The sequence below is a fragment of the Vollenhovia emeryi genome, unplaced genomic scaffold (genome assembly GCF_000949405.1).
Source record: "Vollenhovia emeryi isolate VEMERY1.0 unplaced genomic scaffold, V.emery_V1.0 DF939152.1, whole genome shotgun sequence".
Lineage (NCBI taxonomy): Eukaryota > Metazoa > Arthropoda > Insecta > Hymenoptera > Formicidae > Vollenhovia > Vollenhovia emeryi.
The window spans coordinates 199087-225839 of NW_011967214.1; the positions used below are offsets into that span (position 1 = coordinate 199087).

Sequence of the window (26753 nt, forward strand, 5' to 3'; positions counted from 1 at the left end):
GGGAATCTCTTTGATTCTACAACGGGAGAATTTCGCGGATGGCAAATGTTATAAATTTTTTCATCATCTTCCCTCTCGGCTTATCTGCTTAGAGCAGCTTTAAACAAGGAGATTATTCTGTTTCTTTCATTATACGGTTAATTACAAGGCGGAAATGCGTCGTCATCCCTTTTAGAGGAAATGTTATTCGGAGTACGGCGTCTTCGACGAGCAGCAAAGCCCACGTTGTTGTTGACCGTAAAGAAAAATGCTGCGTGCAACAAAGGTCGGGGGAAGCAAAAGACGAGGCGCGGTTGATTGAAACGTCAGCTAAGAGGAGTTATGTGCCTGTACTAGGGTTCCCGTCTACTCCCGAATGCACGGTGCAAAAGTTAAACGCACGCACGTGCAATATCCACGTTTAGATGCGTGCCGTCGCGTATTAGTTCGCCTCGATCGCAGCACACGCGCGCGCGTGTGTGTGCACGTACCTGTACACGCACAGAATATTTCAAGTTTCAACCCAGAATTATACAGGCTTATACGTGTTATTAATCGTACAGAATTATGAGCGTTTTGTACAGAGTATGTACTTCTCCTATGCCCGATCGCAAACAAGAGCCTGTATAGGTGGACATCTTAAAGAGAGAAAACGTGTTTCGTTAAGTGACGGACGAGTTATCGGCACGGTCGTCGTGAAAATTTATGAAGGATGCATCGATCGAACTGGATTAATTAGCGGCAGCTCCGCGAGCCTTCTTCTTCTCAATCTTATTTAAATTGCGAAACTGCGCGGAGTATTATATTCCGCGCCTCTCGTGCGATCTTCCTGCGAAGAATCACCTGCCGCGTCTCGCGTTCTCCAATCTTTTGACCAATCCCGTGAAAGCACGCGGTAAACCGACGCCCGTGCGTGCGCGTGCACGCGCGCGCGCGCGCGCCCGTTCCTGGGCTACAATGCACGCCGAAGTAATTGGCGATCGTAAAGCATCGAGGGCGCTAACAGGAACAGCGGAAATGTTGCAGGCGCGTCTACACCTCCGCCCGCGGTCGTGCGACGATTAACAACCTAATAAGAATTCCGCCTCGACTCGCAGCTCTCGATCGCAGTCAATGAGAAGTACGCACGCTAATAAATTCAATTACAACATATGCGTGTGCGCGTGTGCGTTCGATAAAAAATTAATTTAATGTGGTTGACGTGCAGGTTCGCACGAAAAAAAATAATAAAAAGAAATAGACTTTATTTATCAAGAAACAGCGTTAGGATAAAAAAATGTGTCCCAGGTACCTCTTGGATCTATTCAATATCACGTCGATGGATCCAGAGTTGATTTATTTTCCCGCGAGAGAGTTCAGTGGATGGCGGGGTGTCGCAAATCTTTAATCTTCTATGTTAAATATTTGAGTCTAAATGTCAACTTAAGTTCTCTCATTATCAACAGAAGTTCTTGTTTCTACATATTCTTGCCGCCTTGATTATATTTTCTTTCAAAGAAACGCGTCTTCCTTTCTTCCTGCAACGTCGCGAGCTACTTATTTTTTTTTTAAGTGTGCTCAGAGGATCGTAAGTTCGCGTTTGTGGAATCGCCTCGCGATATTACGACAGCCAAGGTAAATTTGTTAAATTTACAGCATTTAATGGCTGGTTTGTGGTAATAGCATTACATTTCGCTTTGTCAATATTGAAGCCGCTAGTCGATCGGACTTGTTAATTTGATATCAAACATTTAACTTCAGTTGGGAACGCGGGCCTATTTTGCTTCCATATTTACAATAAGATTTAATACACAATTGGGATTGCACGTACAACAGAAGAATTAGTATAAACTCATGAACGATTCATATCATACCAAATAAATAAGGACAGCTTCTTTTTGGTAATACTTTTCCCAGAACATATCGGAATTGAATTAGTAGATTAGTTACGTATATTCTATGTAGTTTTAACATATACAAAAACATTAATTCTTTCCATTTACATTAAATTATATATCCTTTATATGCTTTTTTAATTATCAATTAGATTTGATTCATTAAATTTAAGTTAACTTTCAAATTATCTAATTTAAACTCGCCTTTCTCTCAAAGCAAAATCAAAGTAAATCAAAGTGTTTATTGACTTGTCGCATTAAGCAGTTTTCTTTACTGCGAAGCTATACGGATTATACAAAATCGACACACAAAAGCTGAGAAATTAGAGCATCCGTCACATTTATTACGTCAAAATTCTTTTAAAAAAATTTAAAAAAAAACACAAAACCGAATGTTTGAAATTAAATCTAATATTTTGCTACACTCTAATAGTGAATATAATAGAAAAGAATGCTTTTCAATATATAATTCCATTGGCGCGTAGTCGCGAATGTCGGGAATCGGGGCGCGCGCCGCTCGCCATTGTCCGGCAACGATCGCATGCAGTGAAAACGCGGCGGGAACGCAGCTAACATCGCGGAATAATTCCATTGTGCCAAGATTTTACGAGTCGCTCTTAAAGCCTGTCATTACGGCGGCGGGTATGCCCGCGCGCGCGCGCGCGCGCGCGTACACGCGCGCGTGGTACGTCCCAAAGAAATCTTCAATGATTTACCGCTCAATTTTATGAACTTATATTCCTTAAGGACTCTGACGTATCTATTTCACTTAAACGCGTCCTCAGGGCGCGTGACGAATTGCGTGACGCAACGTCACTGTTAGCCGTTCATTATCCGCGGCCAGGTGTACGTTTCAGATTTAAGATAGTGCCCAGCTATCTTGTAGGTGGACTCCATATAATTCAACGCTATCTCTAAGTGCGCCTCGGTCATTAGACTCGATCGTTGGAGTGTGAGCTCGCTCAGGTGCAGGAAGATGTTATCTTGGCTATGAGGCAGGAATTTTGTTCTCACGTTTGACGTGAGTAGCACGTACGCGTCAAAATTTAAAAGTCTTTCGAATTAAAGAACTTCGAACCTAATACCGATTAGCGCAGACAAAGCAGACAGGCCGCGCATGAATAAAACATACTTAATCATCTCTTTTCGTTGCTTTGATTCACTACGTTGCTACGATATATTAGCAATGACGAATTAAACGCTAAAGTTTCTATACTCGTGACTCGGTCTCGGATCACCTCGGCGTAAAAGATCCAAGATTTTCTCTGAACGTTGGTCGTAAAAATTCTACACGTTTATTCGCCGCACTTAACACAATTCTTACGAGCAATCGGTGAAATTAACAGCTAAGTATATTTTGAAAAGAGTTTACCATTTGATGCATCCTCGCGGTGTTGTAGTAGTCTAGGTTCGGCATTCGGTCGCTTCGTACGAGGAACGTCTACGATAAATCAAAGTGATCCACGCTCGACCCACCTGGGTCCACCGGCCCAAGAACGCGATTTCGATCTACCCGCGCCGAATCTCCTACGATCGCTCGTAGCACGAGAACCGTCCGCCGCGAGAGCACTCGATGACACCCACTGTAAATGTACCACTCTCAGAATCCAACAGGTACTTGGCACCGGCGTGAGATGCGAGTCGTTGGAGCCTCGCGTTCGTACGAGGACGCGTCCAGCATCCTACACCGCGAAGATCCGTCACAATCGCACGTCGCGCGGACTCCCCCCTGAGACGAGGGCGGCCGGCGGCGGATTAGGCCCGCCGAAAACGATGCAGCACGTGGAACCGGAACCCGATCACTGCGCACAGATCATCTCGTAACTCGGCGGCGGGTCTCGCGATTCTTGGTCTCTATGTAAATTCGCGGTTTCGGCGGACTATCGGGGTGCTCCGGGCACCCCCGGGCTCGGCGACCGTTCGCCGGTAAAGGACGGAAAGGGAGATGAAGTAACGAGAGTAGGTACGCAAAAAGGGAGATACGAGAGGAGGGAAAGAATAAAGAGCAGACAGAGCGAGAGAGACAGATAAGTAGGATGGGCGAGCCCGAGATATATCGAGTTACCGGCACCGCGCGCGGATATTGTTTTCCGATATCTCGACCTTTGTATAGGTATTCGCCTTAAACCGTCGTACACGCAGGAGGACTCGAGGGTTACTGCGCCCGCGGGGCCTTAGCTACCAGATAGACGCGCCAACGAAGTTGACCGGGGTAGGAGCTGGGACGGGCCTGAAGGCCCGGCTCACTTCCCGCCTCGGCCGCCATTGGCTGGCCGCAGCCGGCCCGGGCCCAATAGAATCGCACTGGACGCCTCTGGACGCGAGGGGACGGGACGCCCAGACCGGCTCGGATTGGCCCGCGCCCGGCACCAGCTTGCGCGCGGCAACTCTCGCGTATAAACCGCCGGATAATGTCGTGGAGATTTTATTTCTCGAATAAAGGATGGGTCGTCTAAAGGACGGGCTATCGCGGGGCATCTGCCCCGCGCGCCCCGCCTGCATCGCGATCGCCGGCCGATTCGCGAGGATCTCGCCGCGCGATCGCGATGAAATTTCGATCGTGCAATCGGAATTTCGATCTATTACCCTGGTCGCGATACAAAACTTTTCTCTAATTTCATCGGTAAGACATACATTGCAGCAAGAACCAGCCTTTCTTCCAAATTTCATCCGCGAAATCACGTAATCGTTTATGATTATATTGTACACATATAGTAGTGTCCTTTTAATATACTGATATACGAACGCAGCTTATTATATTAATTGTGCAAATACATACAAACATTATTTTCCTCCATCTCCGATATCTCTTCTCGCGTGGAACATTTTTACCGAATAATATTCTAAAGACTTAATTTTCCGAATAAAATATTTAAGAATATTCTTGAATTTTTACATTATTGCAGTGTCCTCTTTTTGTAGATAAACTTTACGGTGTCCGCAAAATTGCTTAAACCGAGTTTGTAACATTAAATGTAAATTTAATCCATTACATCTATATTATATAAACGTCGCATTATTTTTTGAGAACACTTTCGAAGCATGAGATACACAAAACGTTATCGTGACAATTCTGTTAACTTGTCGCGTTGAGCGATAATAACTAATAATTCATACTTTTAACTCTTAGGGCCAATGTCACAAATATCGGTTAGCTGTTAACCAGAGCTCAGTCAACTTTCTATCTTTTTTTCATTTTGTTATCTAAGAAGAGACAGAGAATCACTTAACCTTCGGTTAGCAGTTAACCGACGTTTGTGAAACTAGCTCTTATAGCGTTCAAAGCTTATGTCTTTTCTATTTAACAATAAATATCGCTAGTTTTGAAACAGAACAAGTGATAAAGTATCGAGATACACTGAAGAAAAACACACGATAACGCTAGGCGACGTTGCCGTAGTAGACACGCCAATTACGACATTAATACGGCAATAAATTTGTTGTGTCGATATTTCAGGAAAGTGGTTCTCGCGTCGTTTCACTAATTACACGACCGCATAGCTTCGATCCACGCGCTGACCACGCAAACACACCGAATGTGACCAGACCATTCTGGTCGACGACCCGGTTTCAGCCGAGGGCAGTCTCTGAGGGTAGATTTTTGATCAGCTACCTGAGCAATGAACGAATGAATGAAATTCCTGTGGTGGTCCCGTAGGACATACCCTTCCCGTTTTTAACTTTTGGCCTAAGCCCTCGGCGTCCTAAACGCGCGATGACGTTAATGAAGACGCCCGGATGACTTCTTTTTGTGCTTTTAATTAACCCCGGAGTCGGACCCCCGAAAAACGAGGACTCTTCCCGCTATTAGAACAGTCCGGCTCTATACATATTTCACGAGAATGGAGAGTGATAACTGACTCTGCGAATAATTCATCAAATTCTCACTCCCCTTTGTTTCTCGCGTTATTTGTCACAAATGATCTCTTATTTATTTCTCAACAACAAAGATTTTTCCTATTCCAACGATATATTAACAAATCATTTTAGAATTAACGCTGGCTTGTGATTTTTATCATTTTCTTATTTCTCTATTACCTAATTGAAAAGCCTACATTTTAAACAATGTGTCTAGAAAGTTTTAACTTTTTCGTTTGTCATAATCTTCTCCCGTAAATGTCACAGCACTAAACAATAGCATATATGTGATCGTAATTCATTACTTTGACTGAGAGTCAAATTGATGCTATCTTTACTCGCCCTGTCTTTTTGCGGTGCCTATGATAAACAAGCCATCAGAAATGTGCAAATTATGCGCACAATCGGCAGTCAGGCTTCTTGCCTTTCCACTCTCTATCTCTCGCTTCGAAACGATAACTGTAAAAACAGCCTGTAATATCTGTCTTCCGCTGAAGTCCGCCTGTTTTTATTCGTATTCTGCGCCAACAGCGCGTCGTGTAATTCCTATGCGATCGGGACTCGTCACTTCATAGACACGTAAGGAAGATTAAGACGCTCCTTGCGGACGCTCGGGCGGCTCGAGGTACGAGTGGTATGCGTACGAGGGGCAGCAGCAGGAATTCCAAAGATGAAATTACCTTACGAGGAATTCCTGAATCGGTTATACGAACGCGGCAGTTAGGTCCGAATCGTGACAGCCCAGGGCATGCACGCGAGCTTAGCAAGAAAAATTTCAGATCGACCTGGCGAAATTGGAAGGGAGGCCTTTTAACGAGATACGGTCATCGTTGCGGTCCGACGTGTGGTCATCTTTTTGCGATCATTTTTTTCGACGCGTGCACTCACTAGCCCCCCCCCCTCTCTCTCTCTCTCTCTCTCTCTCTCTCCCCCTCTCTCCCTCTCCCTTACCCCGCGTCCGACCGACCGATTGTAATTACTTTTGCGATACTTCATCTCCGCGGCTTTTCAATTGCGCACCCGCTATCGCGCGACCCGCGCTTGCAATTTTTTTTCTCCCGCTATGCTTCACACGTACACCCATTTGCAGAGACTCTGTTTGTAACGTATCGCATCTATGTAATGCAGTTCGTGTATTTTCGCGAATGCACTATGCGCGATGGAAAATTGTTGTTCGCGTTTAATGGGTCACAAACAAACCTGCGTATATTTTCTGCGAGTACCATATCGTGTTCCCCAAGAGTATACGGTCGCATGTGAGTAACGGCTGACGTGGAAAATGTTCCGCATCGCAAATCGCGAATAATAAGCGTATTGTTGTTGTCAAACGGAAGAACCCGAAAATTCGGGATCGAGTAGTTTTGCCTCGTCAAAATGAACGAACCAAAAAATGTGAGAAAGGGATATTACTTCGCTGAACTTAGTGAAATTTTGCGTTCGTAATAAATACGCAACAGTATATACTTTTGCATCGATGATGAAACACGTAGTGCTGTTTTAAGCTTGTTACCGTGCACCTAAGCTTATGTTGTTTTTACCGTTTAAGCCATTTGTTCTTAAGTTTATTCTCTGCTGAGAATATTAATGTACAATGCAATTGCTTCACGAAACAAAGTACATTGTCAAAATTCTTTTTATCCGAATGACAAAACGCTCTTTTATAACTGACATTATTACTTAAGGTGCATTCCATTTCGCGCATGATAAATAAGACAAATGATGCGCAAGAAGCGTCATTTATTCTTATTAAACATTTCGTGAATAACAAGGATAAATGATGCATCACGCGCGTGCACAAGACGAAACGCATCTACACTATTACTAGCCGAGTTCGTCTCTGAAGAATTTCGAAGGAGGATTTTCGAGAAAAAAATTCTTTTCATAATTCACACGCTGTATACGGAAAACCGGGCGGCAATTCTTCCAGTCCCCGCAGTTCCAGAGAGTTTCTGAAATATATCTCGGGCCATCGTTTCGAGCTTTCGCGCTTACTTTATACGCCAAATAATATTGTACAAGCCGATCGTCGGCGAAGACGGAAACGGGAATGTCGTTTCGCTTCGGTACCCGATCTGCTGCGGGACGCGCGGTGCGCGCCCCGGCTACGGTATATACATATAGTCCCTGCTCGCGAATTTAAACCGACGACGGTATATCTCAGGGCGTAACCAAAGAGGTAGGTAGGTTGGTAGGTAGGTATAAGGGGGATCTTATTGATCTGGTAGCCCGGGGCGTGTCATCCTGGGCTGTTGGCCGCAGGGAGGACCGCGGCTAACCCTAAAGCAAAGGGGGATCCCCGTGGCGTCGCGCATGCGCCCGCGAAACCATTTTCTCTGCCCAGAGGGCTAACTTACACCAATCACCAGGAGCTAGAAACCCTTTTCGCCGAGGGGTCCTCTAAGAACTTCCCTCTTGGAAGGGGAGAAAAACTATATATTTGCCGCTTCACCCTCCCCCCCTCCTCCCCTCTCTCCCTCTCCACTTCTCCTCGTTCTCTCGCGCTCTTCTGCCCTCTGCTCCAAATCCACCTCTGTTCAAATATCTCGCCCCATGAAATTTCCCGAAGGTGAAGCGAATGTGAATCAACGAGAGACGCTTCTGCAAAAGCTTTAGTAGACTTGTTGTCCACGAATTATTGTTACACGGGGCGTCGCGTACTCTTTATTGTAAGCCGTGACTCTTGTACAAAATTATTTAAGCTCGAGCCCAGCAACCACAGTGCTCACACGTATGCATATATTTTATAACTCGACCCTGTCGTATTCGACGACGACGACTGACTTAGTGTCACTCGAAAAGGACCCAAAAAATAGGGTCGAAACGTAGTGTAATAAACTGATAAAATAACTAGCCAGTTGGGTTGACTGTAAGTTTCCCCGTCTCAAAATTATTTAAGAGTGACAACTACACATGGAAACCGAGAGACTCCGCCCGTATCGGTCAATCGCGAGAAACTACGAGAAATATAGCGTGATTGTAGCATGATACATGCGTTATTACCTTCAGCAATATATATTCCCCCTCCCTCCTTCCTCTCTCCCGACGGAATAACATCGGAATAATGGATTTCGATAAAACGCTAGTGCAAACAGCGTTAGCTAGTGCCGCGTCGCCAAGTTAAATAGAACGCGGGATTCGAAATGCGCATCGACTACGACTCTAAACCAGTTTCTTCACGCGCCGCGCGGCTTATGAAGATATCCCGCCCGTAACATCGTAATTACGGCTGTCAGAATAGTCGTAATTTTACCGAATGCATTCTTCCGCCCGCAGAACCGTGGGGGCCGCACGTCGTATCGACGTGCAGAAGTGTTAAATGGCGCAAGTTTATTGTGGGTAATCGATACCGACGAGTGTGCATACCAGGTGCAAGACCGCGCTCGCGCGCATAGAAAAGAGATTGTCGACGGGAACGTATATTCTCTAAGTCCCGGGGCATTTATCATCGTGACAAGGTCCAGGAGTGAGTTATTGCGAATTTACATTACGCATATTTATATCCCTCCCGATGCGCAGAATTATTTCACGTCAGCGCGATACTCGCTGGGAGTTATCGCATAATTTGCGCGAAGCGTATATTTCGCGAGCGCCAATTCATTATCACCGCGTGCCACTTCCGCGTTCGCGGACGCGATAAACGGGCCCCGCGCGATCCCATGGTGCGGACTTGCCATTCTCCTTCGGAGACAAACCGAGAGATCTGACGAAGAAACCAATTTGAAAAAAAAACACATCTGTGTACACTCGCTCAAAACACGCAATCGATACGCGGGGAACATTTTCTCCTAAAATATCCTGAAAATCGTGGGACAACGTTTAGACAAACTTCTTGACAGTTTTTTGAAATTTTACCATACATTTTACTAGTAATTATACTCTCTAAAAGTCAATCAGTGGATCACCACTGAAACCAGTGAACATTCACTGATTCGCAGTTGCACTGATTGACTTTCGGAGAGATTTCAGAAAGCTCTCGTAAGTTGCCCCGCGACCACACGATTTTCAGGGTAAATTTTAAGAGAAAGTTCTCTCCCCGTGTAGAAAAATAAAATTTCACAAACGTACTTTAGATTTAGTCTTCCCGGAGCCTCGCTCCAAAAAAGAATCGATTATTACAAACCATTTCGTACAAGTAACATTTCCGAGGGTTAAATCGGAAAGCCCCGTTGCCTCGATCGACATCGATGAAGAAAATTAATGAAGACAACTCGCGCGTGACTCTATATGCAACTCCCGCTCGGTGCTCTCGAGGAAGTCTCGCTCGCGAAGAACGCAACGTTGTCTTCATTTAAAGGCCGAACGGCGAGACGCGACCCTTGACTCACGTACGCACTCGCGCGCGCGCGTGTGCAAGGGTTAACGTAGCGCTAACGTTACGGGCTATTAAAGGGACGTCGTCCGCGAGGAGCGAAGCGCGAGCGGATGGCACGAGGGCGTGAGTGCCGATATTTAACGAGCACGCTAACTATTGGTACTTATCCGCCGCGGTGTTTACACGCACCGCGTTATGGACTTCTTTCGAGAGCTGTTCCTTCTTGCTCCTCCGCCTCCGGAGAAACGTCGGCCCACGGCGCGCGCGGCAGTCGTAAATCACCGTGGAAGTCGGCGTTGCGCTTCCACCGGTCCTGCACGTATACAGGATGCGCCTATCGCGAGGTATCGACCCGTAGCCCCGCTCCGAACGGAACAGCTCAAAACAGATCGTATATATTGGTAGAAGGATTTTATTCTCGGGAGAGAGTACACGGCAAATAAGAGTTGGGTCTGAGAAACTCGGACAAGATCAAACAATGGATGATCGTGTAACGCTGGTGCTTTTTCACGTCGCGAAATTTGCTCAATTTCCTGCACGCTCGCGTTATTAAAGTTCAAAAACCAGATATCCCGTCTATGAAATAGGTCTGTAAATTTCACGGATTTACGTTGCTGTGAAGATCAATATTAATCTCCGTGATAAAAAAAACAGGTGAAAACTTGTATTTGAAAGGAAACAGTGCAGTTTAACTACGCGGAAATGAAAATCAAAAGACAAACTTGAAGATTGCGCGTTGTGCTCCGTAAGCCAAGCGCGCGTTACCTGTGTAATTGCACAATATAAATTATCAAGCGGTTTTATAAAAAAATTAGGCTTGGAAATTGATTCAAATTACTTGACTAAACAATAAGTGTCTTTAAAGATACCTTTATGAAAAATGTAACACGCGTATTCGCGTATTCAAATTTGATCGCCTCCGCTCTACATAATTATCTAAATACATATGTATCAGCCACCCAGTATTTATTTTCGCACGGTTGCTTATTAAATTTAAGATCGTGCACTGCTAAATACACGATGATAGCACGGTACGCTAATACGAATTCCAATGCAAATCGTCCGCAAAGATCGTCCCGATCGAGTGACGCTGTGTAACTACCGAACCTAGTTTCGATGTAAACCTACTGAAATACGGTTTTGGTAAATATCGACTTCGATTCCGGCAGTTCGGTTGCCGTGTGTGCCGAACTCGGTTTCGGTAAATACACTGGGCGCAGTTAATCGAAAATTTCCGCTATCGATGTCTATTATGACATGCCTACGTTAACTTAGTCAAATTATACAAACTGCAAGCCACTGCGATTAGAGTGTCAGTATAAAAATGACCGTGATCATCGGCTACGATAAAATTTCCTCCATGTATTACGCTTTTCAAGCGCAATTTTTCAGGGAACGTTTCTTCTAATAAAAATGAAACGTTGTTAAAGAAAAGTTACGCGGGGGCAAAGTTTAAAATTGGAAAGTTGCGTAAAGGGTAGGAAAAATTGGGTCCGAATTTGCAAAAAAAAAATATTAAAACGCGCGATCTTTCACTTCGCATTCTCGCAAGAGTTTATACCGTAAAAAGGGATTTATAGATGTTCGAGAAATAGAATATCGTATTATACAAAGGCAATAATAAAAATAAACTATTTTAATAAGTAAAATCGCACAGACGTCGTAAGACACGGATCGAGCAGATTTCGCTGGGTGCTTTCAGAAATATGTAGCCGTCACTCGCTCGTATACGCTCGTATACGCTCGTATACGCCAGGAGAAACCCCTAGTCTCGCCTACGGCGTTCTAAACTCTTTCCCTCTCTGTCTCTCCCCGGCGATCGTTATCGTATCCCGATAAATCGGGCACGGTTTATCGTTAGATACAAGTGTGAAGATAAGCGTCGAGAGCCATCGTACCCGATGCGTCTACAGATTGCCGTGATAAAAGAAAGCGGAAGATATTGTGCATAGAGACAGATTGTAATTCGCGTCGCGTTCCAAGAAAAGGAATCAACGACGCGAACGACAGCGGAACTGACTAATGAGAGCTGCAAACAGTTGGAGTCAGCTGAAGTTACTTTCGAGGAAGAAATATTTCGTTATGCGGTGGGTTTTGACGATCATACGATAATTCGTCAGAGTCTATGAAGTTCGGCGACCAGGAAGCTCAATATTAAAATCAACAAAAAAATATCCGAGCAAACAGACACGAGCACGGCCGAGATTTTCAATTTAAAATACGATTCATCTTCCTCCCCTCTATTTGATTTAGTTTCCTTACGCGATGGAGATTGACGTTAAATAATCGGGGCAATCGCATCGTTTCTGGAATTCAGAGATCCTATAAGCGGAAGGAGGAGATGGGAGGGCAGCAACGCGCCGCTCGTCGTTACGTCCGACGCAATCTGGATGCCGAATCTTCGTGATCCACGAGAATAAAAGCCAAGCTGCGGCTTGGAAAAAGATACGTCGCGATATCCACTCTCGAAAATTCGCAACGGATCCCCGCAGACACCCTCATCAGGAGAGTGGAGAAAGAAGAGAGCTAGGAGAGAAGGAGAGAAGGAAGCGCCGACGTTCATCGCACCCTTCCTCCCTTCGGCGCAATCCACTTCGTGTATCCTCTAGTTGCTATAATGCGTTGTTCGCGATTTTCTCCCGAAGCATGAAGAACGGCGAGACGTACGAGAACGGCGAGAACGACGACGAGGACGAAGACGAAGACGACGACGACGACGACGACGATGAAGGGCTGCGAAGAGCGAAAGCGTAGAAGGGGCGGTCGAGCGCGGAGAGAAGGAGAAGGGGTTAGACGTCGGTGCATAATCGATGATCACAGTCATAATAAATGAAGTATGCCTTGGTAGGAGGTGGGTAAGGGTGTAGGGTACCTGACGACGGCCTCGGGCGTCCGCAGGAAGATCATCTTCTCCGGCCGTAATCCGAGGTGTGCGTCGCGTATCGCGTATCCGATCGGAATCTCCGGCGCTCCCCGGGACCGGACCGAAAGTAGCTAATCATAATAACGTGCCGGTACCCTAGTACCCAGGTGCGTGCACGCCCCGCTACGATTACCCGGCATTATAAATTTCAGTTGCCCTCGAACGGACGCGCATACGCTCCTCGCGCTCGCCGTCCCTCCTGCGAAGATGCGAAAGGAGTGCGCGGCTTCTCCGTTTCTCTCTCCCTTTCTCGCTTATGCTCGCTCGCTCGCTCGCTCGCCCGTCGCCTCAGCCTTTTTCACGGTCACCGTGACGGAAATGATCGTTGGACGAATGGCGGATTATTCGCTACCATTCGTCAGATGTCGACAGTATACAAATTCCGGAGCAAAACATTTGAAAGCGCGCGGATCAAAGACTGCACTGGGGGAAAAAAAGCACAGTTCGCTACCGTAGTTAATCATGGTTTGCTAAAACTATATTGCTGCCGTAGCTATAAATTTCTAGACCGCAGCAAGTGGTTTGCCGACGCGCCTAATACAATAGACACAGTAGCAAAATACTTAGCTGTCGCAACTAAATATTAGCTGTGCGTATTTTACAGCTGAAATTTAGTTGCCACGTGCAGTTTTTAACTACGGCAGCCTCTTTCCGTGCGAAAGAAGGCTTTGTACGAAGAAGTGTTGTGTCAATTTGGGGTAAGAAGGCTTGAAAACGATCGCATAGGAACGAATAATTCACCCAGATTCTGTGAACATGGCGATTCGCGTCTGGAAGCTGCGCACTCTCTTTCACACTTCTGTTATTAAGGGAAGTAATGAAATTACCTCGGAGCAATTTATATGCTCGACTGCGATTTACACGATCCCGCGCGGCGTCCCCTTACAGCTTCGCAAAACATGTAAAGCCGTAAAATGGACGTATCGTATTCGCGTCTCGGTAACGCGGCCATCTTTGGGCTAAAAGTATTGTATTTTTTTTACGCACGTCTATATACAAACCCGTGCAACCGAAAGCGGAATACAACAGGGGAGTTATTATATTTCGGTTACACCGCACGAATGTTAAAAGTCCATCGTGAAAGACCGGGACGCATTTACATAACTATAAACAGAATTTCATATGTAAACCGGTTGCTACCTAAATCAAGAAACTAACAATAAGTCCTCACATTCTCGAGATTGACTAATTCTGTAAGTACTGAAAACCAATGGCCATTTGTACATCGTGGTTTATCCTACAGTGTTTACCTAAGGTACGGTAAAAGCATTGGATGGTCCCGAGACATCTAGCTTCATGCGTCATTCAACCTGTTTCCCATGCAAAGTAGCGCCTGACGAGTTTCTGGATCAAATGAATCAAAGATAGGGAGTCGATAGGGTAGGAACGAGGGGACTGAAGTACGTACGGAAGGCAGAGAAGTAAAAAAAGACGAGAGATATCCCGGAGAGAGACAAGGGGCGATGGGACATATGGACAAAGGCGCAGGATGTAAGAGCGGAGTGCGGAAGGGAGAGTCGAGCGGAAAGAAAGAGAAGCGGAAAAGCGTGCGTATATGCGAGGAGGCGAGGAGACGGGCCCCCTCGGCGAGAGGAGAGGGAGAATCGAGTCGGAGAGGCACCGAAGTTGGAATTGATCGGAGGAGGAAGGATTGCAGGGACGAACGCGGAGGGTCGCCCGCAGCGCAAGCGCCCCTCAGGCGACGTCACATTGATTCCTCCGGGAAGAGCTTACAAAATGGCCGCCGGCGTTCCATTCCTTCCTTGCTATTCGTACGGGGTAGGCTTCCGTCTATCTAGGTCTCTTTGTCTGACGGGGGGAGGGGAGGGGGTGGTATGTATGCGCGGATACGGGGCGGCTGCCGTGGCGTCGGCGAGGGCGGTGTGAGGAAATCGATGCACCTTGGAGGCACTACGAAACTGCCGCTTCTCTCTCGTATAATCTCGCTAGCTCCAGCCTAGAAGAGACGACGACCGGATGGCTGGCTGGTTGGTTGGCTGGCTGGATGGGCGAACGAAGGAGAGTTACCAGCGCGGAGGGAATTGAATTATCAACCGAGGCGGAAGGTGCAACCTCTAAAGATAAACTGCCTGCCTAAAGTGAATCTTAATCTGATACTGACGATGTAACCGTTTATCGGGTACCACCGGCAAATAAGGTTGCCGTGGCCCACCCGGGGTTAGACGACACAGTAGAGTGCGCAGCCCTCTGGCTCGTCGATCGGGAGCAGCGCTGCCGATTGCGAGCTACGTTGCACAATGCCGTCTACCGCGAGCTGTTCTTGAACAATTAAGCGCAACAGCGTGTCGTAACCACACTGAATAATACGTACAAAGCAAGATTCGTATCAGTTCTTGATTGCGAAAGCCTGAAAATTTAACTAGTCGCCAATTTACGTCCCGCAGTGGAGCAAAAAGAGCAAAGTTTCGCGTCGGAGAGAATTGAAAAGGGGTAATTGAAAGTGTGCCTGTAACAGGACTACGGTATACAGCGCTCTTATTAAATCAAGCGCGACATTGCAGGGTGACACATGACTCTCTATCTCTTTCCTCAGTTCGAAGTCATTCACGCATCGTTTTCGTCAATCTCGTTTTTCTCTCTTACAAGTAATAAAGACACCGTTGAAAGCAACGTTAAACTCGCATCAAAACGCAACCGGAGAGAAAGAGAGAGAGAGACAAACGCAAAATCCGCTTCCTCGACTCTCCCGATCCAATCCGGGTTGCAAATTTCATCGATTACGATGCGCGTCTGCCACAATGCCTCGAGAGCAGGCTGACGGCGCTCTCGCATCGCCCATAGGCCCCCACGCGCAAGCACGCATGCACGCACACACGTACACACGCGCGCGCGCGCACGGTCGAACCGGAACGTCGATATCCCGTCGCGCCATAAATATTAAGAAACCCTATAAACAAAGTCGCCGATTATAATAAGACGAGCGGTAACGCCGTGCATCAGGTACGCGCACCTGACGCCAAGTCACGGCCAGCATTATCCTACGAAGGTAGGATAATTGGGCTTAAATATCACGGTGATCGTGCCGGAGAGCGCGAGACGGGGGTTCGGTGATCATCAATGAAGACGGCGCGTCTTATTTTACAACCGGAACCTCTGTTCTCTTTCTTTCTCCTGATAAGCGCGAGGGGAAAAAAGGAAGAGGGGAAAAAGACAAATCCGAGAAACGCATGCGCCGCGAGTTTTGTCGCGGGGAAATTTCAATTATTCTCGCCATTCTCCTGCTGCCACGTTAACGTGCACGTCTCACGATTGTGCGTATTTGTCGGGATTATAACCAGGGTTGGGAAAGTTACTTTATAAAAGTATCTAGTTACAGTTACAGTTACTCAAAAAGTAAGGAATCGTTACTTTGCAGTTACTTTCTTGCAATGAAAATAAAAAATGGAATCTGCATTTGAATTGTTAAGTCGATAAAGGCGCAATTATGCGCAAATGCAAGGCCTAGTGCGATCTGTGGAGATTTAAAAAATATATAAAGTAACTACTAATGTAACCATTAAATTAGTTACTAGTTACCGAAAAAATGTAACTGAGTGAAGTTACAGTTGCAGATGGAGAGAAAGTAACGAAGTTAAGTTAGAGTTACCATAAAAAAGTAACTGTAACTGTAACTTCGTTACAAGTTACTTGCCAACTGATTATACCATTAGGAGAATGTCGATGGCAACTACACGTGTGCACTACGGCTGCTATGGACAATCAATTGGCATGCGAATACGCTCGAGTTGCGTTCGATGAAGTTTATCGTAATTTGCTGACACCATCGCGACAAGATGGTAGCGAAAAGGTGTATCAGTTTTGATTTATGATCTCTCATCCTGTAAAGTTCTTAGGAAAGAATTTCTAAAGCGGTCGTTTTCTCGCGGAATATTTCTTGAAATATAGCAAGATCACGCGATCCAGGTGTAAAATATACGTTGTAATTAATTATAACGCAAGATGTACAGAAAAGTATTCATTAGAAGCAAAAAATTAAGTGTTTGCAATTATTTTGCAACAGGTATCTTACTGCGCGTTATTACAGAGTTATGCCGGGACAATTTTGTGCGTTATTATGACACATAGTATGGAATAAAGCAAATGTATTCGATACCTGCACACTCGCAATTTATACATCAATCAGGCCGCGATTTAAAAATTATCTGTAATTACACTATCAATATGGCGTACGTCGATATTTGTACGTGTATTACACGTATCTCTCGTTTGCCCGCGCTGTTGACATATCATAAAAAGTGGCGGTGCGAAACGTGTCGAGATTAATTCACAAATTTCGCGTCTAGTAATTTCACAAATGCCATCGATATTAATAATTCTAGCTGCAGCGATACGCGATAATTGAAAGTAAATCCCTACGGCCCTTTTTTTTATCGATAAATGAACGTGTACTCATTCGTAAATATTTTCCTTGAAATTGCAATGCGATTCTTCAGCTGCGCATAATAACCGCGCGAACTGTTAAAACTTGTTCTGATATGGAAAAAGGGCTGCCTTGCTTATTATCGCATCACGAATTGCTAGGTATTCACAATGATTGCCCGGTATTACGACGCCATGATCCACGTGTGTATCCGTAAGTTAGAAAACACTATGTATTACGTCATAAAATATATTGACGTTTTCGTATTTTCGATATTATCGGCTACGGTTATTAAGAATCTCTGATGTGATGCAGATCTTTTTAACGCACGTTTGACACATGCTAAATGATATCTTTATGAACGTACGATCTTAAAAAAATAGCGATAAATATTTCAAATCTAGCTATTTATTCATAACTGTTTCATAATTATTTGTAAATAAACATCAGTTTTTCCATAAAGTAAATGTACACAACAAAGCAATCCAACTAACATTTTCAATTACAATGTTCCCGATATTATGTGCGTCCACGCCTAGTTTTATATTTATTGGAAACGTTTGTTCCTGTTTCTACCTGCAATTACGGACACTTGGAACACATAAAAAATTACATAACCGTTCTAATTAAGAGTGGCGGGATACAAAAGATGGCGATGCTCTCTCGCCTTTTCTCTCGGCTGCTCGGCTCGTCAAACGCCAAATCGTTTGAACGTTCCACACGAACGCGTGCTGATACGCGTCGTTACCGGCATGGCCAGCGAGCTCACCCTCAAGTGGGGACTTTCAGTCTGCGGTGACCATGAAATGACGCTTCAATATGCATGCGGTGCGCCGACGTTCTTTCACCCCTTCGTTCACCGCGATGTCCCTTTTCCTCTCTCGGCTTCACTCGCTCGCTCCCTCGTCTCTTTCTCCCTACATATCCCCTTTTTCTCTGTTCCTCTCCCCCCCCCCTCTCTCTCTCTCTCTCTCTCTCTCTCGCTTTTCGTTGGATATGCTCTTCAGTAGGGTGGTTGCTACTAATGTCGGCTGGATCATTATCCATTCTCTCCCTCTCGCCCCTCAAACCACTCTCGATCCCTCTCGCTTCCTCTGTTCTCTCTCTCTCTGTCTCTCTTTTTCCTGTTCATAGCGTCTCCTCTCTCTGGCTACCCGGCAATCGTGATTTTCCGTCCTCGCACCGGCGCCCAACGTAAACCGAGATCCGCCGCCGCATGAGAGCGGGCCAGATGTGACTACATTCCGCTTTGTGTCCCGCGGGTTAGCGAAATTCCCGCGCGAGCAAGCGAGAGAGCTCGCCCACTGCTGCCGATGGTGTATCGCGGTGCATTCCCCACATGATTCTCCCTCTGTCTCTCCTGCCCTCTTACTCACCCCTTCGCTCGGTGCATCTGCATTTCTACCTCGTTTCCTGGTCGCGTCTTTCATTGGCCATCTATTCTAGAGCGAAAATGGCTCGCGTCGTTGTAAAAACGAGTCGTCTACCGCGGAACTCGATTTTAACTCAATTCTGACACCTAAATCTGATTTATAATGAATCAGGAGTAAATCTATTCTAATTTTTTTACGTATCAACTTTATAGGATTGATGCGTGTATGCATATATATTATTTTAATGTTATCATTTATTATGTTACTATTTATATTAATAATATATTTTTTATTTTATTACCCTACATTACTCGTATTTTATTATACACGCGTGTAAAGGATATAAGTAAAATTACAAAAATACACTGAACTATATAATAATGTATAGACAATTAAACACAAATAATAAAAAATAATATTTAACGTACGATGAAACATATATACATCCAAAATATTATTTACATTAATATTAATAGATATAAATGACATATAAATTACGTAACTTTGCATAAAATTTTTTATGTTAACAATTCATTATGATTATTTTAACAGTTCATTTATTTATAAAACTCTGTCGTTTAAATTGTTTTTATGTAAATTTTAATTTGATTTATTATCATTACCATGTAACTTTAATTAATTATCATTAAATGTTTTTCTCACGTGAGGCTCTCACGTGAAGCATTCGATATGTGTCGCACGAAATTAAAGACATACATATCTATGATTGTAATAAAAAGAAAAGTAGAATATTATAAAATTATAATTACATCGTAAAGTATATACAAAGCCTATTAAATTCTGATATTGTTACATGGTAATATATGCATTGTTATCACAATGTATCGCATAACGAATGACGTTATTATATTGCAAAGTTGTTGCACGCGCACACAAATACTCATAGTCCCATTTGTGCATCTAAAATTAATATCGGCGTCGACGAACAAACATCGAGCGCGGCTAGGTTTTCATACCTTTGAGTCTACTGATCATCGGGCTGCTTAATCATTGGTATACGTGTGCCCACGATGTAATATCTAATAAAGCAGAAATGATTAAACAAAGGAACAGTACACACCGTCGTTCCCTCAGGCAGCGTATATACATTGTAGTTCGGTACGCAGCTGACACAGCTATTGCAATTTCAAAGCAATAATAATACAGTTCGTAAACACGGGCAATTACTAAATTCGGAGGATTACGTTTAGAACATTAATTTGGCGTTCAGAAGATTATCATTGAGCTAATATCCTTTACGTGTTCTGGAACTGTAAATTTCGCCGGTAGAACTGTAACGTTAGTAAACTTCGAGTGCCCTTGCGCATGTTTGCATGCCAAAGTGTTAAATGTAATGTAACATAATTAATTGTACATTTCATACATAATCGATGTGATATATACATACATATACATATGTATATCACATCAATACATACATATACCCCTACGCACACGCGCGCACATACATTACAAACTTATATTGCGAATATCAAGCCTTAGTGCACTCCAATTTGTTATATAATATCAAAGTATTATGCGATTATAAGAAGATAGATTTCGTTCGTATTGTGTTTTAATTATACTTATTGTTAGTAGCATGTTTAATAAAATCAAAGCTTCTAATTATTATTTTAAGTATGAACACCAATTTCGAATTATTAGTATAAGTATATCAGTAACAGTTATAAAGTTATTTACTGGTTATCTTTATTCACTTCCTGACTATCAATTTTAAAAATTAAATTACGATTTTATGCCTTAATATTTTTCTTTCAGAATTTAGAAATAAAAAAGCGACACTGTCAAAAGAAACAGGCACCCGTTCTTTACGCGACAGGGGCAAGAGAAGACGCGTCGATCGTTTCTCTCGCTATGCGCGTCTTTTTTTTTAACTGGCAAGGACTATATGTCTTTTTTTATATCCACAAGGACTCAGTACACTATCGCTCGCGTTCAGTGATCCGCGCGAGTGCATTTATGCAGATTATTATGTGCAATTTGTGTCACATGAGAGAAATGTCGAAGGAAAATATTGGCAACTGTTTATCGCATATACAAATGCAACTACTTATTCAAATTGGTCTACATCAAGTATATAACACATAAAAATAATGGCATCGACGTAACTTAAATATTTTTATGCATAATTTTGTGTATACACAATACTAACTAATTTGTGTATACGTAATATACTAATTAATTCATTTTAAGTTATTAATGTAAAAATTAAACTTTCAAACTATGTGTATATAAATTGTATTCTATTTTTGTATCTCATTAAGTACACGGATGTAGTCGCTTTTCTTAAATTACGGAGAAAAATTGCTGACGCGTGCTATTCATTATGCATTATTATTGTGTATAAGCCAACGAGAGGAACACTGAGCAGTTGGGAAATCTAAAACACTGGCCATTAGCTAATCTGTGATGCACTCCTTTATTACCTACACGTTTTATTATACCAAGTATCACGTGTAACACTGTTGCAACCCAGATGCTTGTTAGAAGAGACTGGTAAGTGCAACCTACGTTTCTCTTAAATATTAACCTGGCCAACTCCGTATGACAATGAAATAGGAAACACAAATAGTAAGAAGCTATATTTAACTCAGCTAATTCAAGAGAACTTCACTACAAGGATATTATGCCGTAATTATCTATTGAATTTGTTCTATCAATTAAAAATGCGAATAATCTTTTTTAATTCTCTTCTTTATACTTTATGACCAAGAGTATAATTAATTCTTTTTTTAATAATTATAAATTTTTCACGTAACTATAAATTTGTTTAAATAAACCTACTTGCTTTCCTCCTTGGAAAAATGAAAAAATTATAAAAGTTATGATATATATATATATATATATAAGATAAAATAAACCTATATAGTAAACTTAAATTAAAAAATTAAAAAATAGATAAAAATAAGTTCAATTTATTTTAGCTTATTGGAAAAAAAATTATTTCATTTAATTTTTCAACACCCAAGTTATTTATAAAAATGTATGATTAGAAGAGTCGTAATAATTGTAAGTGTCAATATTTAGGGCATTACTAAAATATTTTAAGAATTCGACAGATAATATACAAGTCCAATATCTGGATACAAGTAATATCTATAATTTTGTATAATGAATAGAATGTCCTGAGTATAAAGATTACAGAGATTAGTACTAATTGTTAGGCTGCTAATATCAATAGCAATTGTACTCACGCTGTGAGCATAAATGAGTCGCGTTGTATTGTACTTAAAACTAAAACTAAACGTGAGTGTCATTCTGTGAGGAGATTCCAGGATTGTCGAGTGTCGCACGAGGTGGGGCACCTCGTGAAAAAGGACTGAGAGCTAACGCGTGCACCATTTATAATTTCCCTATACATTTATCTCATTTTAAATTCAAACAGAAACGATAACGTTAAGGGGAATAACCTTGCTCCTACGCAGTTCTTGGAACTTAAATGGTTTTACTAAGTGCAACAATGTCCTGCAACTTATTTGCACCGAACCTAAAATGCCAATGCCACGACAAAGAAAAAAAATCGGAAGTATAGAGTGGATCAAAAAGATGATCGTCGTCACTAGTATTATATATTCTTCTTTTTTCTCTTTCTTTATGAAAGTCTGTTACGCAATTTTTGTCAGAGAATTCTCCCATCCTTTAAAAAAAATTCTGTTTGTCGTGACTCTCTTCTTTTTTCTTTTTCACCTCTTTTATTTAGATTGATTATAATTTTGTTCAACTATTATATTGTAAATTCTCCATCTTTCCGTATCAGTGCAATATATGACTTAAAGTCCATGACAGTCATCCTCTTCGTCTCCACCACTACTTGCCGGACGTGGCTGTCACAGCCGCGTTTAAGTTTACCGCCACTGATCAAGTGCCGCTGCTGCTCCTCGCCTCTCGCGCGTTTAATGACATGCAATTTTGCAACGTATCTTTGCCAAGTCCTTGAGTCGGGAAACTATATAAACCGAGTGTTTATAATTGGCCAGGCTAGCCGCCAGGATTTTTAACCAGGCAGGATGTCGTTCTACGCGCTCACCCTATTCTGCGCTACCGCGTTTGTGCTCGCTGCGGCTGACGAGGATTTTGACTTTCGTAAGTCCTTTCTTCAATCGTCAATTCCCTTCGTTTGATCTAAGGGTTATTTCTACAACTTCAAATTTACTGTTTACCTCGTTTCAATCTTGTCTGGAGCAAGGAGCAGTAAAGCAGCAGAATTTTAATTAACTTTGAAACAATATCAATTTTAACTATTTGCCGAATAGTTGAAGTGCTAATGTAATATACACATAATTAAATAATATTTGCATGTGATACTTCAATCGAGTCTCGATGAATCAGTGATATGCCGTCTTACAAATAGATTACGAATTGTAACTAGCGGTGTCACTTTTAAAAGTTGCTATTGTCCATAGAATCGTAACATGAAATTGTTTATGACCTATACTATTTTCTTGTGAGTCAATGGTTAAGGTAAAAATTATAATGAATTATATGAATTATAAGTTATACTATACCAGCTGTATAAATAAAATAAGTAACGCAATTTTCAGAGTGTTATTGATATATTAATTATGACGCGGATACTACTTTCGCTTTCTTACGTTTTATCTATGCACAACTGACAACTGGTTTCAAGAAATTGCACTGACAAAATGAATCGTACATTATCACAAAGTGAATCAGATTAAAGTGTGAGCGAATAAGATAATGTTTTAATAGCCGGTATGTTCGAGCGTACAAAGAGGCATCCAAAATGAAAATAAAACTACATATAAGCATAGGTTCGCTTATACTTTTGTTTCCAAGATACGATGTAAAGTTATTTATGATCGTCACCGTAAACCAGTTTATAGTTTTCACAGTAAAGATAAAATTTTGGTATACAAAAGATAAATGTTATAATCGAGCGTTTTGATAGATTATTTAAATAAAGAATATTGAGCATATGCAGCATAATTTGCATTAATTTTTTAATAAATTATTTACCATTCTCAACACTTATTTATTTTTAACCTTGGCAGGTCTTTCTTTATTTTTCGAATCTGCAAATATTTTCTTATTCTAATTTTTAACCAACTTACAGTGACAATAATAAATACTTAATTTTGCATTGCTTGGAAAAACCACGATAAATGTTTCCATATAAACGTTTTTCTTTTCTACTTAGTTTCTTCTATTTCTCTCAGAGATTGTTTGTGTGTGTGTATGTGTTGTAATATTCTGAATTTATTTATACCTATAATTAAATGGCTCAGTAATTCCGAATGTAAGTTTGCATGTGCGTAGACTTACGCTTACGGTTGAGCGGATAATAATTGCATAAGTTTAAACGGTTAATCATATATTTTTACCATTTTTTACACATCTTAACCACTAATTATGCTAATTTCAATAGCAATCTCTCTCTTTTTTGACGAAACACCAAATACGTTTTTTTACGAAAATTGATATTGATTGGTGCACTCTGTAACTGTGGTTTTACTATCGAGGAAAGGAAACGTTAATATTAACCACAATAAATTCAAATCGTGTAGAATTTCCCATGTTAGTTTACGCGAGAGGGATTTTACTACAATAACTCATAATGTCAAATATATTCTAGTTAAATACTTAGTAAAATTAAAATAAAAAAATTATCATCAAAGATAATGAATGAAGTGAACAATATCTAAGTAATTGATAGAAAGATTAAACTCTGTTACTTTTTACCGTAAATACAATAACAGTTAAAATAAATAATTAATTGTAATTATCATTATTATTAATAATTTATATACTTTTTCACAGCTGTAACAACCTGCAAACATGATGCAGATGATTATGCGGGTTGCATGAAAAATTCGATGCAAGATGTATGGAAGAACTTTATCCCAGGTATTAAGATTGGAGCATTGATAATACTTCTATTCAAATTAGTTGAAATCGCCAAATTTGCATTACGTTTATTATTACTTAAATATGCATAAACAAAGAGAGATATGTCATTATTTAATTTATTTAAATATATCACGTAATTTAATCTTTTTCGGAAGGTATACCAAAATTCGATGTACCACCCTTGGATCCGTATTTTATTGAACAGGAAAGAGCCTTGTACGAAGGTAACGACATGCATGCGGACATAACAATCACAAATACTAAAGTCTATGGACTTGCAAACATTCGATTCTTGGCTGTGAGACCGCAATATTCCGACACTTACTTTAGAGTGGATGTTGACGTCGATGTGCCGAAAGTATTTATCGAGGGTAATTACAAGGCAGAGGGAGCCTTCGGACTGTTGCAAATTCACGGCGACGGTACGCAAATGTATTACTTTCAATACTGGCAGTATTAAAATATATTCGTGTTATTAAGATTTAAATATTCATGTAAAAGATATATAATATGTTTGATTATCTATCTCATTAGGATACTTCAACATTACCGCGGAAGACATTACAGCCACAATGATAACAGAAGGGCCCGTAGCTAACGATAGATGGACGATTGAACATTTCCATATAGATCCAGAAATTGGAAAGCTGAACGTCTATTTCAGTGACATGTTCAATGGTAACGCGGAACTTAGTAAGTAAACAATTCCTTGAAAATGTTCTTCGACTAAGAATGCATTTGCGTTTACCTGACTTTCATATTTCCATATTTTCATGAACGATAAAAATTGATTTCTTTTCGTAAGCCATGAGTTATGACAATAGTAGGCGCGGGACTTGTACTCTTTCGTTCGTCCCTGTCGTAATTGCCTGTTTCATTAGCTTTAATTAACTCGTTATATCACTTCAGCAATTTCTTGCTAATTATTCGATGGGAAACTCTGATACCTATTCCACAATCCCTCGTTACATAATGCAGAGAAACCGGCTAATTTGCCTTTTTATGCGTCGACATTCTTTATGATGGTATTGTCACAACCGTCACGAAATTTCACTTTCAGATTCTGCTGCTATGAAATTCGTGAACGAATATTGGCCGAGCATGTATCATTCAGTCCTGCCGTTCCTTGAGAAGCACTGGGACGAAAAAGTTACTGAGCTCATGAACCGTGTAACGTCGAAGGTGTCCTTCTCAAAGATGTTCCCTTGAAATCCATGAAGGCGTTCCTTCCCCCAGAGAGAGAGAGAGAGAGAGAGAGAGCCGAATTTGGAATCACAAATATCTTGGGTGGCTACTCGAAACCAGCGAAGAGGAACGCGAAATTCCAGTTTCTGAAGTCTACGAACATCTCGACGTGATAAGTTTTTTCTTCTCACCATGTGTAACTCCTGATAGTGTTATTTAGATCTGCACGACATCGACATGCGTGTGAATAGTGCGACAATGGCGAGTTTATTGTAAAATTATGTAACGTGTAAACATAGGTTATTCTTATTATTGTTACTATTATTGTGTTACTGCTGTTTCCACTAGTGATTGTACATGTAAAGCACAGATGTTATAAACATCAAAAAGAATATTATATAAAGAGTGCCAGATATATAAATTTAATGATTTTTCCGAGTCATTTTTCATTCTCGTGAAAGCTTCCTTTCAAATTATCTATCGTTAATCTAAACACACTAGAACAATACATTACGCGCGTCATTCGACATCCTCATTTATTTTATCCTTATCTTTATATTTTAGATTACATTATTCCATTCTCTTGATAAGTTACATAATAGTTAAAGCATTTTTTTAATTAATAATTACTATAAATTATAATTATATTTTTATATCACCTTTCATCTTCATCCATTCTTACTAAATTGGCAGATACGATTTCAATGCATTCTAGTTATTCTTTCACACTGTCTCTCATTTTTCTTATTAAATTTTACTTTGTCAGGGTCATTCTCCTTCGCTCTCAATTAGATATTTAACTTTAACTTCTGTTCCTGTAACTTTTTATTTAGCCTCTATCCTTTTTGAAGTATATTTTTCCACAAACTGTCAAAATCACTTTACATGCGAGGTGAAGCATATCTGAATCCAATAGCGAATTCGGCAGCTTGCACTCCAGTACACCGCGTAGAAACTTATTAGAACTCCAATAAAAATT

At 41.7% G+C, this 26753-nt stretch overlaps 1 protein-coding gene across 1 annotated transcript; it reads left to right on the forward strand.

The window, feature by feature from the left end:
• The first annotated feature begins 22670 nt into the window (after nt 1-22670).
• Nucleotides 22671-26200, forward strand: LOC105565395 (circadian clock-controlled protein-like). Its single transcript, XM_012018551.1, has 5 exons — nt 22671-22804; nt 24500-24586; nt 24745-25011; nt 25124-25282; nt 25650-26200. The coding sequence occupies exons 1-5, from the start codon at nt 22729-22731 to the stop codon at nt 25796-25798; spliced, it is 738 nt and encodes a 245-aa protein (XP_011873941.1). The 5' UTR covers nt 22671-22728; the 3' UTR covers nt 25799-26200.
• The last annotated feature ends 553 nt before the right edge of the window (nt 26201-26753 follow it).

Excerpts from the sequence above, each read along its gene's own strand:
- LOC105565395 (XM_012018551.1), top strand. The coding sequence starts at position 22,729 with ATGTCGTTCTACGCGCTCACCCTATTCTGCGCTACCGCGTTTGTGCTC. Across the intron at positions 24,587-24,744 it reads ATGGAAGAACTTTATCCCAG|GTATACCAAAATTCGATGTA; the intron begins GTATTAAGATTG and ends CTTTTTCGGAAG. Across the intron at positions 25,283-25,649 it reads CAATGGTAACGCGGAACTTA|ATTCTGCTGCTATGAAATTC; the intron begins GTAAGTAAACAA and ends TTTCACTTTCAG.